Source organism: Geotrypetes seraphini, chromosome 10 (assembly GCF_902459505.1).
Source record: "Geotrypetes seraphini chromosome 10, aGeoSer1.1, whole genome shotgun sequence".
NCBI classification, from domain to species: Eukaryota; Metazoa; Chordata; class Amphibia; order Gymnophiona; family Dermophiidae; genus Geotrypetes; species Geotrypetes seraphini.
Genome location: NC_047093.1, coordinates 77,679,862 through 77,697,754, shown reverse-complemented (window position 1 = coordinate 77,697,754; position 17,893 = coordinate 77,679,862). Strand labels below are relative to the sequence as shown.

The 17,893-nt window shown below is 40.4% G+C and overlaps 1 protein-coding gene across 4 annotated transcripts in view; it reads right to left on the bottom strand.

Annotated features, from left to right (window-relative positions):
- DENND1A (DENN domain containing 1A) overlaps positions 1-17,893 on the bottom strand; it is a 994,598-nt gene that overhangs the window by 484,155 nt on the left and 492,550 nt on the right. For all 4 annotated transcript variants that reach the window (XM_033960659.1, XM_033960660.1, XM_033960661.1 and 1 more), the window contains one exon: positions 2,885-2,930. In XM_033960659.1, coding sequence (XP_033816550.1) covers positions 2,885-2,930 — 46 coding nt within the window. The remainder of the gene's footprint in view (positions 1-2,884; positions 2,931-17,893) is intronic.

Sequence of the window (17,893 nt, the reverse complement as noted above, 5' to 3'; positions counted from 1 at the left end):
CTGTGCTCCACAAGAGAAACTCTCACACGTTATGGCTCATGTTTTGATCTGGTTTCGGTCTATAGTCACGTTGTCTCTCTGTACCTTGAACGCTCTAAGTAACTATGGCTGCGTGTTGTATCGACATTCCTCTTCTATATATATATAGGCTTAGATCAGCTTGTTGTATCACGTGGATATTATTGTATGCATTTCATTTATATGTTCAACATGTCTGTATCTTGCCTCGTTAACATTTCTCTTTCTGTACTTAATGTACATTGTATATTAAAATTAATAAAATATTTGAACTAAAAAATTTTTTATTTTTTCTTGTTTTCTTTTATTTTTTCGCTATTTCTAAAACTTGGATCTAGAACGAAGACTTGAGGATAAATAGTTAAATAATGTTTTTTTTATTGGATGTACAATTAATTTTATGTTATGACTATTGCTTTCTGTATAAGTGTTATGCTTGAATTTAAATTGAAAATCAATAAAGATTTAATTATAAAAAAAAAAATTGCAGCTGACATTAAACTGTTCAAAGTTGTTAAAACACATGCAGATTGTGAAAAATTGCAGGCAGACCTTAGGAAATTGGAAGATTGAGCATCCAAATGGCAGATGAAATTTAATGTGGACAAAGGCAAAGTGATACACATTGGGAAGAATAACCTGAATCACAGTTACCGGATGCTAGGGTCTACATTGGGGATTAGCGCCCAAGAAAAGGATCTGGATATCATCGTAGACAATACGATGAAACTTTCTGCCCAATGTGCGGCGGCAGCCAAAAAAGCAAACAGGATGCAAGGAATTATTAAAAAAGGGATGGTTAACAAGACTAAGAATATTATAGTGCCCCTGTATCACTCCATAGTGCGACCTCATCTGGAGTATTGCTTTCAATTCTGGTCTCCTTATCTCAAGAAAGATATAGTGGCACTAGAAAAGATTCCAAGAACAGTGAGCAATATGGTAAAGGGGATGGAACTCCTCTCATATGAGGAAAGACTAAAATGGTTAGGGCTCTTCAACTTGGAAGAAACAGCTGAGGGGGGATATGATTGAAGTCTACAAAATCCTGAGTGGAGTATAACGGGTACAAGTGGATTGATTTTTCACTCCATCAAAAATTACAAAGACTAGAGGACACTCGATAACATTATAGGGAAATACTTTTAAAACCAATAGGAGGAAATTTTTTTTCACTCAGAGAATAGTTAAGCTCTGGAACGCCTGCCAGAGGATGTGATAAGAGCGGATAGCGTAGCTGGTTTTAATAAAGGTTTTGACAAGTTCCTGGAGGAAAAGTCCATATCTGTTATTGAGAAAGACATGGGGAAGCCACTGCTTGCCCTGTATCGGTAGCATGCAATATTGCTACTACTTGGGTTTTGGCCAGGAACTAGTGACCTGGATTGGCCACCGTGAGAACAGGCTACTGGGCTTGATGGACCATTGGTCTGACCCAGTAAGGCTATTCTTATGGGTATGCTAGCAATTTCCCAGTGACCTGAGACAGGATACTGGGCATGATGGACCATTGTTCTGACCCAGCATGGCACATCTTATTTCTTATCTAGATAAGAACACAGAAAATTAAGGAGTAATATATCATGCACACTAACAGTATTCAAGGTCCTTTACTTACAATATGTGAGATAAATATATGCATTTAATTTTATAAAGTAAATTTTTTCAAAGATTCATCAATCATGCATACTTATTTTTTTATACATTATTAAACTGTTGTTCTAAAATACCCAAGTTTCCTTTTTCCCCTGAGAATCTCATCTATAAACTGCATGGATGTATATGAAGAATGGTACTGTCTTAAGAGTCACAAAATCAACCTTCTGAACTTCCGTAACATTAGCTAAAATCTAGAATCAGGGTATGCTAATCTGTGAGCTTAATCTCTTTATTACAAGGCCTCAAGGCTGAGTTTCCAAATTGTAATGTGCAGGTACTGTATTTTAATTTATTCACGTAATTTTGAGTCATTCACAATCTCAGTTTTCATATGATCGGTGACAACCATCACACACCTATAAATTTCAAGAAATCTTCAACACTGTTGAGTCATAAATCTTTTAAAAGAAAGTTGGAAAACATGCATATCATGCTGAATTGTAGTCATCAATCCTTTCACATCTTGTCACTGAGGGCTAGATGCACAAAACTCTCCGATCGTGTACCGATGATCGCTAAATCAGTTTGACTGGTTTAGTGACCAACCGAATTTGCCAACCTGATTCTCAAAATGGCTCACCTTGTGGTTTTCCATGCGATTGTACATTCTCCGATTCTGAGGTCATTAATATTAAAACCAGCCATCTAATTGATGGTCTAACATTGCATGCCAGAATCGGATCGGTAATACCAACTTGAAAAAAACCAACAGATCTGCCAGGTTTTTTTTTCATGGGCACAGCATACACAATATCTGGCATACACAGTATATTAAAAAAAAAAAAAAAAGAAAAGTTGAGCTCCCCTCCTTCCGTAACCAAAATAGAGGTAAGAGGAATGCCCACTCTCTCTTGAGTTAAGCCCAGGGATGTACTATCAAGTTCCAATCGGGAGGCTATCATTACCTATGTATGTTCTACTAGGTGACAAACAGTATTTCTTTGAAGACCTACTAAATTCCTTCATCACCCTCAGCTAAAAGTTCAGAAATTCATATATTACATAGTTTCATTTTGTAGATGCACACAATAAATTTATTAGTTGAAGTGTAAAATTAATCTCAAATATCAATATCCTAAGATATTTAAAGAAATTGAACAATATAAGTAAACATTATTCTTTAGAGAAAAATGATTAAAATATTTAAAGTACTTGATAAAATCCATAACAGATTCATTATACTGAGGAATGAAGCATAAAAAATTACCTCCATTAAACTTGCATGTACTCCTATGAGGAAGGGCATCGGAGCACTATGAGAGAAATAAGCAGAACAATCAAATTTTATTTTTGGAAGTTAAACATTTCCCAAACATTTCTAATCCACCAAATAAACACTCCAAATAAACTCCAAATAAATACAGAGTCTATTAAAGGACATTAGGAATTTGTAAACAGGGAGCCTTTTATAAAATACATTTAAGGGCCCTGTTACTAAACTTCAGTAAGCACTTTACAGCAATTGCTAGCACAGAGCCACAGCAAATTGCACATTAACTGCCAGATAATATAAAGGATACCTATGTTAGGCACCTACATTAATAATCTAAACAAGCTTTATAACAAGCTCATAACTAGAAAAAATATATATTGGCCGATAGGTACCTAATATTGCTACCTGATTCAAATCGATTTGTTTTCTTAAAAAATTGGGCTCGCCGATTCAGTGACCAACCCTCCTCCCTACATACCTTCGGGCCTCCTAAAACAGGAGTGGCAGCGCTCTGACAGTGAAAAGTCTGTCCTAAGCACTGCCTCTTACTGGCCATCTACTGCTGTTGCTGCTTCTGCTTTAGGAAGTGCTGCATAGGGGCATAGACGCCAGCATTGTGGATGCCAGAGCACCCCCAATATTTTGGGGACTCGAGTGACACATTACCCTCAGCCCCACATCTTTAGGGGGCTCCCCGAAGGCCAGCATGTTTTCCTCTTATCTCTACCGTTGTCTGGCTTCCCCCTGACTTTCCGGTCTAATTTTAAAAACTAATTATTGCCTGCAGAGGATTGCCAGTGCTGAAACGATTCTAGCAGGCTGCTGTTGGCCTCTGCTGCACATTCCCTCTGCTGTGGTCCATCCCAGACCAAAACAGGATGTCAAGTTAGTGGAGGGGTGGAACCGCAGCAGAAGGAATGTGCAGCAGAGACCACTGGCAGCATGCTAAAATCACTATAGCACCATCAATCCTCTGCAGGCCATACTTAGTTTTTAAAGTAAGAGCGCGAGGCCAGGGGGGATGACGGTGGAGAGAAGGGGAAGCATGGCAGCCTTCGAGGGGGGGGCCCTGGTGTAGCTATTAGAAGTCCAAAGAGAGGGGCATATGCCAGACTGAGGGGGGGGAGGTGAAGGTGAAGAAACAATGGGTCTGAAAACAGAGGAGAGGTAGATGTAGGACAATGGGATGGAGGGAAGGAAAAGAAAGGGAGGGAGGGGGACAGAAATACTGGATAGGAAGGAAGTTGGAAAGAGAAAGGAAGAGATGGTGGACACCGGGGTGGTGGGGAAGGAGGGAGAGATGCTGGATGAAAGGGTAGTTGAGGAAAGATGGTGAATCTGGGGATGGTGGGATCCATCGCTGCAGCCGCTCTTTCATTCTTTGGGCCGCTGGTAGCATGAGTGAAATACACACTGCCTTCCGCAGCTGTAATCTTTTCCTCTGCTACTGCTTCTTGGTTTGCGGCTGGAAGCTTTCCTTCTGCTACTGCTTCCTGGTCCCACTTAGGCATGAAGCAGAGGGAAAGCTTCACTCATGCTATCAGTGGCCCGAAGAGTGCAAGTGTTCTGCCTTATCGGATCCCATGGAGGAGAGGATCGCAGGGGGAGAGGGGGTGTAGCTGGAGGATTTGGGGGGGGGGGGAAATTGGTCATTACAGAAATGCTGGACTTAGGGATGGAGACAAAAAAAGGAAAGATGCCAGACCTCTGGGGGAGGGAAGGGGAGGACAGAGATGGAAGATGAATGGTGAGCACAGAGAAAGAAGAAAATTTCCAATGAGCAGGAAACCATGGTAAGCAAGTTATCAGAAGACAAGCAGAAACCAGAGCCCAGGACAGACATGATTTGAATACTGACCAGACAACAAATGGCAAAAAAATAATTTTATTTTCTGTTTTGTAATTACAATATGTCAGATTTGAAACATGTATCCTGCCAGAGCTGGTGTTAGACTGTGAACGTGAGCTAGGACGTAACAGAGAGAGGAAATGTCGTTTTTGTTTATTTTATTTACACCACAGCACCAGCGTGGATAGGAGAGGGCAAAGGGGGTGGGGTGGGTGAAGGGGCTACACAGTAAAACCGCCAGGACGTTTGAAAAAACAACAACTCCCAATTGGGAGGAAAAAGTGAATCTAATCGAAAAATTTTTCCCTGAATCGGGCAGCACTAGCGCCTACCTGATTCTATAAAAGGTATGCACCTATTGCATGGCGCCTAATGGCACCTAACACCTAAATGGGAATTTTGGGATTGGAGACAGAGATATATGCTATTAGACATTATTCTGAATGAAAGATTAGATTCTTACATGGATAATCTTTTTTCTGATAATCTTCTCAGGAGTCCATACATTAGGTGATCAATCCATTCCTGCAAACCGGGTTTTGTAGAAGTGTAATACTTATAGCTTTTAGCACCTCCCACATTGCCAATGGAGTGTAGTACCCCCTTCAGTTACATCCCAAAGCAATTGAGCTTTACTGAAATAGAAAACAAAAAAGGAGGGGTATGGGGAACTTTCCCGCAGACATCATACAATTCTGTTCTGCTCTTTAACTTAGAAAAAAATAACAACAATGATCTACAAGAATTTAAAACATAGCAGCAATAGAGAACCAACCTGCTATGTACAACAAGCACTAACATCAAAGAAACAAGATGCTGAGGAATACACTTATTTATACAGTATTTCTTTACATTTAGTCATCTAGTTGACAGGATAAGAATTCCAGGCCTGGAATCTAGAAATGTTTGAGGCAGGAAAGCAGACGAAACAGGATATACTGAAGGTAGGCCATACAGACTCCTGAAAAGATTAACAGAAAGATGATTATCCAGACAAGAATCTAATCTTCCATACTGTTACATCTACTCAGGAGTCTGTACATTAGGTGACGTACCAAACGTAATAACTGACGACTAGGGTGTGACAGAAGAACCTGCCCGCAAGACCGAGGACTCATAGACAGTGTCCTCTCGCGCCACATCCACTTTGTAAAATCTTGTAAAGGTATACAGAGTAGACCAAGTAGCTGCTCTACAAATCTCTGTGAGAGGAACTGCCCGAGACACCGACCATGAAGATGTGACACTCTTGGTCGAGTACACCTTGAGAGAAACTGGCAGCTTCTTACCCCAGGCGATGCATGCTGACAAAATGACCATGTGAATCCATCTGGATATAGAGGCCTTTCACACAAGTCTGCCACACCTGGACTAGCTGGTTAGCACAAACAGATGGTCAGAAAGATTAAAGTCATTGGTCTTTTCCAAGTAGTGAAGAAAAACTCTTTGCACATCCAGTTTCCTTAATATCCTATCCTGCTTGTCTGAGCCTGTAAGTTGAAAAGCAAGCAGATGAACCTTCTCATTGACATGAAAATCAGATACAACTTTCGGAAAGAAGGAGGGAACAGCTCAGAGAGCTACACCTGTCTCCGTGATTCTGAAAAAGTTCTCTACAGGAGAAAGCTTATAATTCTGATTTCTCTTGCTGAGACTACCGCCACCAGGAACACTGTCTTACCTGAGATCCAAAAGGGATGAATCTTTGAGTGGTTCATATGGGGCTTTAGTAAGGTACATTAAAATGGTGTTAAGATTCCATGATGGGAAAGGATGCCTTAGCGGAGACCCCACTTCAGGGTGAGCCTTCAGCAAAACCTTACCACTTTGCACCTTAAAGCATGAAAGGCCGGCCACCTGCACCTTGAGGGAAGCCACTGCAAGGCTTTTTTCCAGCCCAGTCTATAAGAAAGCAAGAATAACCGGAATTGGAGATTTGGAGCAATTCCACCCGGGTCCCTTTCACACCATTGTTGAAAAGTCTTCCAAGCTTTGGCATAGGCCGCCATAGTTGAAGGCTTCTTAGCTTGAACTAGAGTGGCAATAACCATGTCTGAATATCTCTTGTGAACTAGGGCCGAGCGCTCAAGAGCCATACTATAAGATCAAAGCGCTGTGGATTCTCCATGGGGACTGGCCCCAGACTGAGGAGTCTGCGATGAAAAGGGAGCTTGAGGTTCCCGTCCTGCTGTAGACATACTATGTCAGCATATCACAGATGGCAAGGCCAGTTTGAGGCCACTAAGATCACAAGTCCTGGATGAGTTGTGATCCTGTGGATGGCCCAGCCCACCATGGGCCAAGGAAAGAAGACATAAAGAAGTCCTTGGCTGGGCCAGGGCTGAACCAACACATCCAACCCTAAGCTCCCTTGTTATTCCCTTTGACTGAAGTGCTTCACTTTTGAGTTTTTGACAGAAGCCATCAAGTCCATTACCGGTCTGCCCCAGCAGTGCACAATGAAACTGAATGCCCTTTGGGATAGAGACCAATCCCCTGGGTCCAAGAACTGCTGACTGAGATTGTCAGCCTGAACATTTTCCATTCGGGCCATATGGGCAGTGTTCTGCCCGCCAGAAGAGCATCTGAGCTTCCAGACATAAGGGAGCACTTCTGGTGCCTCCTTCTCTGTTCACATATGCTACTGTTGTGGTATTGTGGGTGAACACTCTTACAACTTTCCCTCAAAGACCTTTTCTAGAGCTTTCAATGCTAGCCGAATGGCTCAGAGCTCCAGATAGTTCATGGACTACCCTTTCTGATGATGAGTCCACTGGCTTTGAATTGAGTGGACCCCACAATGGGCTCCCTAGTCGAAGAGGCTGGCATTGGTTGTGAGAGTCACCCACTCCATGATTTCGAGAGGAATGCCCTTTGACAAGAAGTATTCTTGAAGCCACCAGCGTAAATTGTTCTTCACTGTCCCTGGCCAAGAGAGCTACATCTAATGAGAATGCCTCTGAGGGGATCACTAAAATAGAAGAGCATCCTGGAAAGGCCAAATGTGTGCCTGGCCCTGGGAACAACCTCCAGAGAGGCTGCTATGGAGCCCAACATCTGAAGGTAATGCCAAGCAATAGGAATTGGCATCTCTAAGAGAGCCAAGATTTGAATGCGTCTCCTGCATCCTAAGATGGCTCCTCACAGACTCACACTGAAAAAATTTTTCATCCTTCATTGAACTTATGTAATACTTTATTATTGCACTCATTCAGCACTTTATTATGGGTTGAAATATGTTTTTCACTTCTTTGACCATCAGTCTGTTAGCATGTTGAAGCAACAGCATCTTAGAAATGATGGGTTGCCACTTCCAGGTATGATATAATCTCACCAGGAGCATTCAAATTCAATGCAAGTCTGTGATGAGCCATCTTAGGATGCAGGAGATGCGTTCAGTGTCCCACTTTAAAGTTATGTCTTGTGGGCTTTATTGTAGCTATTGAAAATAGCGCCTGGAATATAAGAAACTTTTTAACAATGTGCTATTTTTGTTTGGTTCCAGTCTGATCGGTCGCGCTACACCCTGAGGCAGGAGATTTGTGAAACGCTGGCCACCGTTGATGTACTGATCAGCTGAAGATAAGTTGAGAATTTTTTCATCTATCTTTTTGAGTTTTTCTCAGCACAACACAGAGCTTTTTCAACGTTGAGGAAGGTTTTTTGCCAATGAGGTGACCGCTCAACCACCCATAATAAGCCACGCTTGTGGAGGTGGGAGGGCCCTTTTCTGAGGCTTTTTCCTTCCATTTAATGCATTGTGGAGCCTGTGCTGTTCTGGCATTACACAATTTGACATCATACATTAATTTATGTGAAAGTGTTACCATTTATCATCATTGATTTTTCACTTTATCTGAGTCATTTTGTGCTTGTAGACTGTGCCACCTGCCTTGGTTTCATTAAAAATGCTCTTCACATGAGATTAACAAATTCTGGAGACGAGCCTAGTGCAGGGGAGATAAATGAACCCTGCAGAACCTCTGAGTGGATTTTTGTGGCTTCCACGGACTCCACGTGTCTGCTTTTCACATCTTCACAAAATTTGGGCTCCAGACAGGACTTTTTACACATTTCTCAGACCCACAGTGGTTCCCCAGACCTGGAGGACACATATAGGGTTAAGCACAAGGCTCCCGCTCCTTTCTCGTGCGTGCTGCGGCACATGGTGCATGGACGCTCCTCTGCTGGCCATGCGGCACAAATTTCACATTAAATGTTGCTAATACACCCTGAAGAGTCCATCCCTGTCAATTTTTCTAAAAATCAAGGGGTTTTGAGGCAGACAGAGGCTTCAGAAAAAAAATATTGTTTAAAATCCAAGATGGCCACCGCCAGAAATATTGCACCCTGTGGAGACTTTTTTTGAAAAATAAAAAATGCTTTAATAGGGGTTTTGGAGGTGGGAAACCTCAACCCTGACCCCAGAAACCATCAAAATGATTTTTTTTAAATTCCCTCTCCCCCCCCCACACACACACACAATTTTCCCATAGGAAATAATGGGACTGTACTTACAGTTCTGTGAAAGTGCCTGCCTGTCAGCTTTCTCTGCAGCTGGAAAAGTCTTCAGAATGACAGTTGGACCAATCCCATCCAAGACCTCCATCCCCACGGACCTCGAAGCATGATGGGAGAGGCAAATTACACAGTTGACTCCCTGACAGCTCGAGGTTATTTACTCAGGGCACCCATAGCCTGCGCTCAAGCCACTTAAAAATTCTGAAGGTGACCTAGCTCCCAGGGGAATGAACCCCGCTTTCCCAGGCAGAGAATCCCCAAATATAGAGTCTCAGGGCACCAAAGCTTCAGAAAAAAACTAATTTAAAGCCGAAAATAAGAAAAACTAAGCAAAGCAGATCAGAAACACCTCTGCACAGTTCACTTGATGAAAGAAAAACTGAAGGGAGCACTCCACTCCACTGACAATGTGGGAGGTGCTGAAAGCTGATAAGTATCACACTTTTGCAACCCAGTTCACATGAATAGATTGATCACCTAACATATGGAATCCCAAGTAAACATAACAGAAAAGAACGGAGGCACCTGCAATGTAGGCCAGAAAAATCCTGGCCTACATTACCGGCACTTAAGTTTTGTGTTAGATGTTCTTTAAACAGTGCCTAAGTATGATTGGCATGTGGTAGGCACCTTTTTTAAAGGCATCTGCCGATTTATAGAATCTGGCTCTTAAGTGTTTCTTGTGTCAGGGGGCATGGCATGGGGAAAGAGTGGATGTGGAAGGCCTAATGCAGGACCATTTACAGCCTCCTATAGTAGAGGTGCTGAATGTTAATGACAGCCTGTAATAGAAAAGAGTGGGAATACCCGTAGTAGATTCAGCTATCTCAAGGTAAAATCTCTTATTAAGTCATGGTAGTTAAAAATATTAACATAATTTAGTAAAAGTAAATGGATGCTGTGGATAGACAGACTGGATGGGCCATTTGGCCTTTATCTGCCTTCATGTTTCTAAAAGGGCCCCGTGGTGTTACCAAAACTACCCAAATGTTTATTTTGCAGGACACACATCAAAAGAAGCCATTTTATAAAATAAATGTTTAAAATATGGCATCTATCAGAGCCTTGTAGATGTAAATAGCAATTTTGCTACTTATACACATATATGTAAGTGATGGATCTTGCAAAACTAAATGCCTGAAGAAAGCCAATTACAGAGCTGAGCTTTAAAATTCCCCCCCCACCACCCCTTTAGAAAGCTGATGTAAATGTCAATGTGGAAATTTACCAACTTATACGTCTAGGGCCACTGTAAAACACAGAATATATGTGCACGTTGAAGATCCACCCTAACTATGCTCATGACACACCCCAAAAATTCTTCCTGCTACTACCTGCCCACAAGTAATGCCTTTTCTAAAACTGCTACTTTTATAATTTTTATATTTAGCTCATGTCTTTTGCAGTAGTAGCTAAGGATGAGTTATATTCATATATAGTATTTATTGTCCCTAGAGGGTTCACAATCTAAGTTTGTACCTGAGGCATGACTCGCTCCAGGTCACAAGAGGAATACAGTACAAGTATCCAACTCAGGCATGTAAATAAGCTTTTTTTTACATCTGTAGATGGTGCTTAACCCATCTAAAAGCACATTAACTGCCGTACTAATATACTGCAGTATATTTTCATTATATTTCATCTCTTATAATCATAATCGAGTAGGCAGTAGGGAGCACTCCTTTCACCTTTACATAATGAAATTGCTGTTTAATCCTTTTAATGAAATAACTTTAGACTAACAAGATCTCCCTTTAATTTTCATGGTTAGCAAATGTCTTTAGTGCATTCTAAATGTGTGCACAATGTTTTATCATGTTTGAGAGGTTCTGCAACTTATACAAATCTAGCGCATATCATAACATCATACACAATTATCCTTCATGTTTTTTCCCTTCCCACTATGTCATTTCTTCTAATATTATGTAACTTTTCCCTTCCTTCCCATTTATCCTCACGGTCGTGTTTGTCTGTATATGTTTAATATATTTTCTCCAACATACTTTAATACACTATTAACTAGTTCTTATTCTCCTATTTTAAATTTTTTTATTGTTAACCGGTCAGATATTTGTTTTATGATCGGGATATTAAAAACTAATAAACTTTGTCCTCCAGCTGCATTGCTACCACTAGGGGGTGGAATATTTTCAGTCGCTAAGGACAGGTATGCTCCCTGGAGTCCTGCAGAACTTGCCTGTCCCTCACAATTGAAAAATGTGACAGTAAAACAGCACCCTCTATTGGTGAGACTGTGGGTGGAGGACTCCTGCTCAGCTTAGAGGGAACGGGTCTCTGCCAATATAATGTCTGGCACTGTTAATACATTCCTATGACCAAACTTCATATAATTTGTCAGAAATAAAAATTAATAATGCTAAAGGCATTATTGCCTGTCTGAAAATAAAATTGTATTTATGCTACACTAGAAGGAATGTTGAAAGTTCATAGAAAATCATACTGAAACTGTTCAAATTATTTTTAAAATTCTTCATTGCAGAAACAGGATCCAAGATGGACGCCACTGCCTGACTGCTGGAAAGATGTCTTTGATTTCTTCTCTGGTTTTCCGCTGCCAAGGAGTGTGAATTCCGTTTTTGTTGCCAAAGAGAAGGGGGAAAAGCGTGTCAGTAGAGCCTCCTGGCGCTTAGAAGCCCCTCTTGCTACAATAGATGAGTTTCTTAGACATCTCCATGAGCCACTACAGTCGAGGAATTGCCCGCTGGAAACGCCGGCAGGGAGTAATGCCACGGCAAACATCCCAGGGCTTGACATGACTCTGAGCCCTGACGCCAAAACCCCGCCTTCACAGCTGTTGCCACAGGGAGCTAGCTCACCGTGAGATGAGAGCACACCCGAGGAGGAAGTGTTCTCACCCTGAGAGGCCAGTATCTCAGAGAGCTCGCCATTGGAGATCCTTCAGAGTGTTTTAAGCTCAGGGAAAGAACCTGTGGTGGGCATATCGCAAGCTAAGGAGGAGTACGGTATTCAAGAGGTAAAACAAGCAGCTGAACAATCTCTAACTATGGCTGCTGCTGTATTTATGGTCGTTAAACCTCTAGAGGTCACACTAGATGCCCTTTGGGATTTGGTTGTGAATCTAGGGAATTATCTCAGTCCACAAGTAAAGGACTTAAATAGAGAATTGAAAGTACAGAAAGAAGAGATTAATACTTTAAAACAAGATTTCAAATGGACAAAGAAGTTACAACAGTTAAACAAAATCAAGATTTAATAGTCAAAGGTAACATTATTTTGAGGAGAAAACTGGAAGCTCTTGAAAATAGCAGTTGGATTAATAACTTAAGTTTGTTAAATTTTCCCAAGATTCCTTCTTGGGAAAAAGTACCTCCTAGAGATATGGTGAAACGATACTTTTTAGAAGTTCTTAAAATATCAGAAGACTTACTACCTTCCCTTACATTGCCAATAATGGCTCAAGACCAACAGAACTTGGACTGTGACCATCAAGTAACTCCATTAGATGTTACTACAATTTTAGAAACTTCAGATAGAGAAGTCGCTAGACCAGCTACTCTCTTAATTACTGTTGCAAAATCCCCAGATAAGGATTGGATTCTGAAATTATTTTTCAAAAATAGATCTAAGGAATTTTTGGGGTTGAATATTCAGATATTCCTGGATGTTTCAAAAGAAACACAGAAAAGGAGACACCAGTTCCTTATGTTAAAGCCTGGGGTGACCCAGATTGGAGGTGTATTTTTTATTTGTTACTCATGCAAGTGTATAGTTAGGTATTGTTCCTTAAAATATGTTTTCTTTGTTCCGTTTCAACTGACCAGTTTCTTATCTCTAAGACGCCTGGAAAACTAGGGAGTAATAACTTCTGAAGAATAAATTTGGCTTCATGCCTAGCAGGAGATATATTTTTCCTCTGTATAGATATTTCCTTATTAATTATTTTTTTTAAATTTATTTTAAAATTGTCTAACTCTATACCGTTTACAACTAAACGGTTTACAGAATTTACATACATAGTTTTAAAACAGAAACATAATAAAATGAATGTACAAACCAACCTTAAAAATCATGGCTACAAAATGCCATAACTTTGCATAATACCAATCATTTACATCTTGGATTCTGATTTGAGGACTTGAGTGGGATTAAGTAAAACAATTTTTTTTTTCTTCTATTTCATTATAAATGTCATTTCCTGTATTATTAAACCTTAATCATACTTTCTGTTAAAGATTATATGCTTGGAAAATTATTTTGAAATCTTATAAATAAATAAATATTTTTTAAAAAATTCTTCCAGTAGCTTTTCTACAGTGCCTCATAGAAACATTGAAAATGAAGGCAGATAAAGACTATATGGCCTATCTAGTCTGCATATCTATGCACTCTACTTTCTCTTCCTCTCCCCTAGAGATCCTTTAGCTTATACCAGTCCTAACCTCTCTTGAGTTCAGCGTTACAAATACAAATTCTGACACTAGAATCTGATTTATTGCATACTCTTTTTTGAGAACAGCATTGATATAATTTCATTAGTTCTAACATACTATCCTAAGCTCTATTAGATATTAATTTGTAAAATACTAAGGATCTTTATTTACATATTTCTTTTTCACCCTATCTGAATTTGCTCAAAATCTAACAATACAAGTAATCAGTGAAAACACAAAAATGGAAGCCACACAATTTAAAGACCATAACCATGAAGTAGCATTTTCAGTATTGAATACCACTTACCATGTGTAATTTAAGTGACAAGATAATGCTATTACAATTTAACTGAAGACTACCTACCAATTGCAAAAATAAAGCTAGATGGAACAACCCAATGTTGAGTGTCATCCACAACTAGGGAACATTAAGCTGCTTCATGCAGCCTCAGGGAAGGATATAGACTCATCTAAGTCTTCCTAAAATAAACATTTTTGTACTTCTTACACACTCTTGACTAGTATATCATTCAGCAATAATGTTGTTATAATAAGGATAGCTGAGAACTCCTAAAAGATTAATGTTACAACCAAAGTTCAAGTATTACATTAAAGAGTCAAGGGGTAATAAACTTTGAAGAAATATGTAATTACAAAGAGGAAGTAAAGATAATAGAATTTACAGAAAACTTTGAACCAAACACGTGCTAAGTCTTGTGTAAAGTAAGTGGAAGTTTTCTGCTATGCGTTCATTCTTTGTGGTTAATTTTGAGAGATAAGGAAATGCCCTACATTGTTGTTCAAAAGAGTAAACCACTAGTCTGGCTGCAAGCCGCACAAATGTTCCTGCTTCACTATGTGACTGGCTCTGCTGTCCAAGTCTTCTCTGATACACACTGAAATGAATGTGTTTCTAATTAAGTAGCTTCAGGAACACGACAGCTTCAATGTCAAAAATACAAAGTCTGAATGCCGGCAGGAAGTTTTAGGACTACACATGTCTCATCTTGTAAAATCTTGGCCAGCATAATGAAAGGAAGCAGGAAGGGTGCAGGATTCCAGAAAACTGGCCATTTATTAATATGTCCAGAAGTGCAGCCTGTCACCCAGGTTATATAAAAACTCAGATCCATTAAATTTAATTAACAGTATTGTGTCAATCTTCAGATTTTCCACAGTTAATCAAAAAAGTGGACAAAAAAGAATAATGTGTTTAATTAAGAATCTCAGAACTAATGAAATTAACTGAAGGCATAATCAGGCGATTCAGTAAGAATGGTATAATTATTCTGCATGAAAACCATATTCAGTTACAGCTAGAGAACAGAAAGGTTAACCAATTTGCAAGAAATTTAGAGCAATACAGAAATTTACCCCCATTTTCCCCAAATTATATAACTCCTTTTGGAATTTATTATTAAAAGCATTTAAATTCATGATAAAATTTTTATACCTGTTTACCTCAAACATGCATGCCTCAGATAAAGCCAATAACAATTATAATTACTACCAAGCTATAGAAAGTGATTAAGAGTGGGCTCCAACTGGACACCAATGCTATATTTGAAATTAAAACAGCATTCTAAAACATCTTCTTTATATGGTCTAAATCCAATCTAGTCCAACACAAAAAGTGACATGCAAGCATTTGATTTTCTTCCAGATGCATCTTCATTGACAGCAGTATCTGGAATTACTGTGCTTATGTTTGCCATTTCGTCTGATACAGTGACATATAGTTTTCAAACTTGTATGATGTTTGGCTGCATTTTATAATGAAAGAGACACGGCCTAAGCTAGTCCACAAAACTGGAAAATTGTATTAAAAAATCCAACATATATCCATTTATATAAATCTACAGCAACAAGAATCTAAATCAATTTATATTCCAAACTAAGTAGAACTATTTGCAGAAAAAACAAGATTTACCATATTTTTCACTCCATAAGATGCACCCTAAATTTAGGAGGAAAGCAAGGAAAAAAAACATTCTGAACCAAATTCTCCCTGCCAGGCTCTGCACTCTGTCCCCCCTCTGGTGGTCTAGTGGTAGGCTTAGACAGGGCACAAGGCGGGCAGGGACAGGGCACAGATGTCAAGGCTGATGACTTTTTAAAATATGCAATGTCACTTCAGTAACATTGCAGTAAATAGACAAATATAGGGGCAAAATATAGACAGCAGACATAAATTCTCCAAACTGACACATTTTGATCACTAAATTGAAAATAAAATCATTTTTACTACCTTCGTTGTCTGGTGATTTCTTTCTTTCTTTCTTTCCTCAGGCCGAACAATTATCCCTTCTTCCCTCCCTCCTATGTTCCTCTCACTGCCTTGGCCATCTCCCCCCCCCTCAACTCAGGCCCAATTGTCCCTTCCTCCCTCCCTATGTTCCCCTCACTGCCTTGGTCATCTTCCCATCCCCAAACTCAGGCCCAACAATTGTCCCTTTCTTCCTCCTATGTTCCCCTCACTGCTTTCCAGCCTGTCCTCTTCCGCCCCCCCCCCCCAAGACTGCCCGCACGCATGCTGGTTTTAATTGCCCCCCGCTGCTGCCGCTGTGAGAACATGTTTACGAAGCAGCAGCAGCAGGGGGGCTACTATCTAAAGCACTGAGAGCGGCCCGAGAGCGAGGGATGAGTAGGGACCCAGTGGCACTTCACTCCCTACAGTGGTTTTGCACCCCCTACGAAGAAAAATTGCTGGGAAGGGCCAGGTGGGTGCAGCGATTGCATGCCACCGGCCCAGAAGCCTTACCCCCGACGTCAACGACGAAGCAGCAGCAGAAGTGGGTGGGGTGGGACTACTGGCTCAGCGTGGCACCCGGAACAGAAGGAGTTGCTAGGAAGGGCCAGGTGGGTGCAGCGATTGCACACCGCCAGCCCAGAAGCCTTACTCCCGACGTCGATTCTGACATCAGCAGTAACGCTTCTGGGCCGGCAGCATGCAATCGCTGTGCCTGCCTAGCCTTTTTCTTCCTCTATTTTCGGCTGCAGTGAGCAACCAGCAGCAGCGGTGGCGGGTGAGAGGCGAGCAGTGGCAGCGGCCTAAATAAGGTAAAGGGGGGATTGGGGTATTCGCTTCATAGGACGCACACTTTTTTCTTCCCACTTTTTGGGGTGGAAAAAGTGCATCTCATAGAGCGAAAAATACGGTAATGCCATCATATTTTTCAACACCAATATAGGGATGAAAAAGATTGAATAAATATCATTTTAGTGTTTGAGAAACTCTACAAGATCAATTTACACCTTGATTGTACTTGTATTGGAAAAGATATGGGGGAGGAAGCTACTACAAAATGGATTTGTCACCTCTAAACAATTGAAAATGTGTTGCATTGCTTGGTAAAAAGACAATGAGATGCTGCTGTATGACATCAATATCTTATCAGTGTGACGTAGTGGTTAGAGCCACAGCCTCAGTACCCGCAGGTTGAGGGTTGAAACCCCCTGCTCTTCCTTATGACCCTGAGCAAATCATTTAAACCTCCACTGCCCCCAGGTACATTAGATAGATTGTGAGCCCACTGGGACAGGCAGGAAAAATGATTGAAGTACCTATATGTAACCCGCTTTGAGTGTGGTTGTAAAACTACAAAAAGACAGTATATAAGTCCTAATCCTTTTCCCTTATTACAAAGGATATGAGTTTGGTCCACCAGTATTCAGTCTAAGAGAAAGGCAAACAAAAGAAATCTAAACCAGAGGGCTACTGGAAATAGTTTAAGAGTTTTCTTTTTTTTTTTAATTGTCTTTATTAGCAACTGCAAAGGGACATACAACCAGGATCAAAGTAAGCAGAAAAACATAGCAAGCAGAAAAACAGCACTTGAAAACTATGACAGCAAATTTTGCCAAGGGGTGGATGCCCATCACAATTGACATTTTGAAATACCAAACCCCCCTATCAACACACACAAACCCCAAGCACTCGGCCTCAAACCACAACAATCAGACAGCTCCTCCACAGCAAGGCTGAGCATTATTTTTCCATTTGCTCTTAGCCATATCAGACTGACAGATTAAGAAACCAAACCATTCTTCATGAAGACAGCAATTGCAAAACTAATCCCAAATTGTATCTGGGCCAATCTGTGACAAAGTGAGCTATAACTCAAAACCATGTAGTATAAGCTGGCAAAGAGCATCACTAGCACAGAAAAACCTTAATTTAAGTAAAGGTAATTATTATATAAGCAAGTTTTATATGATTTC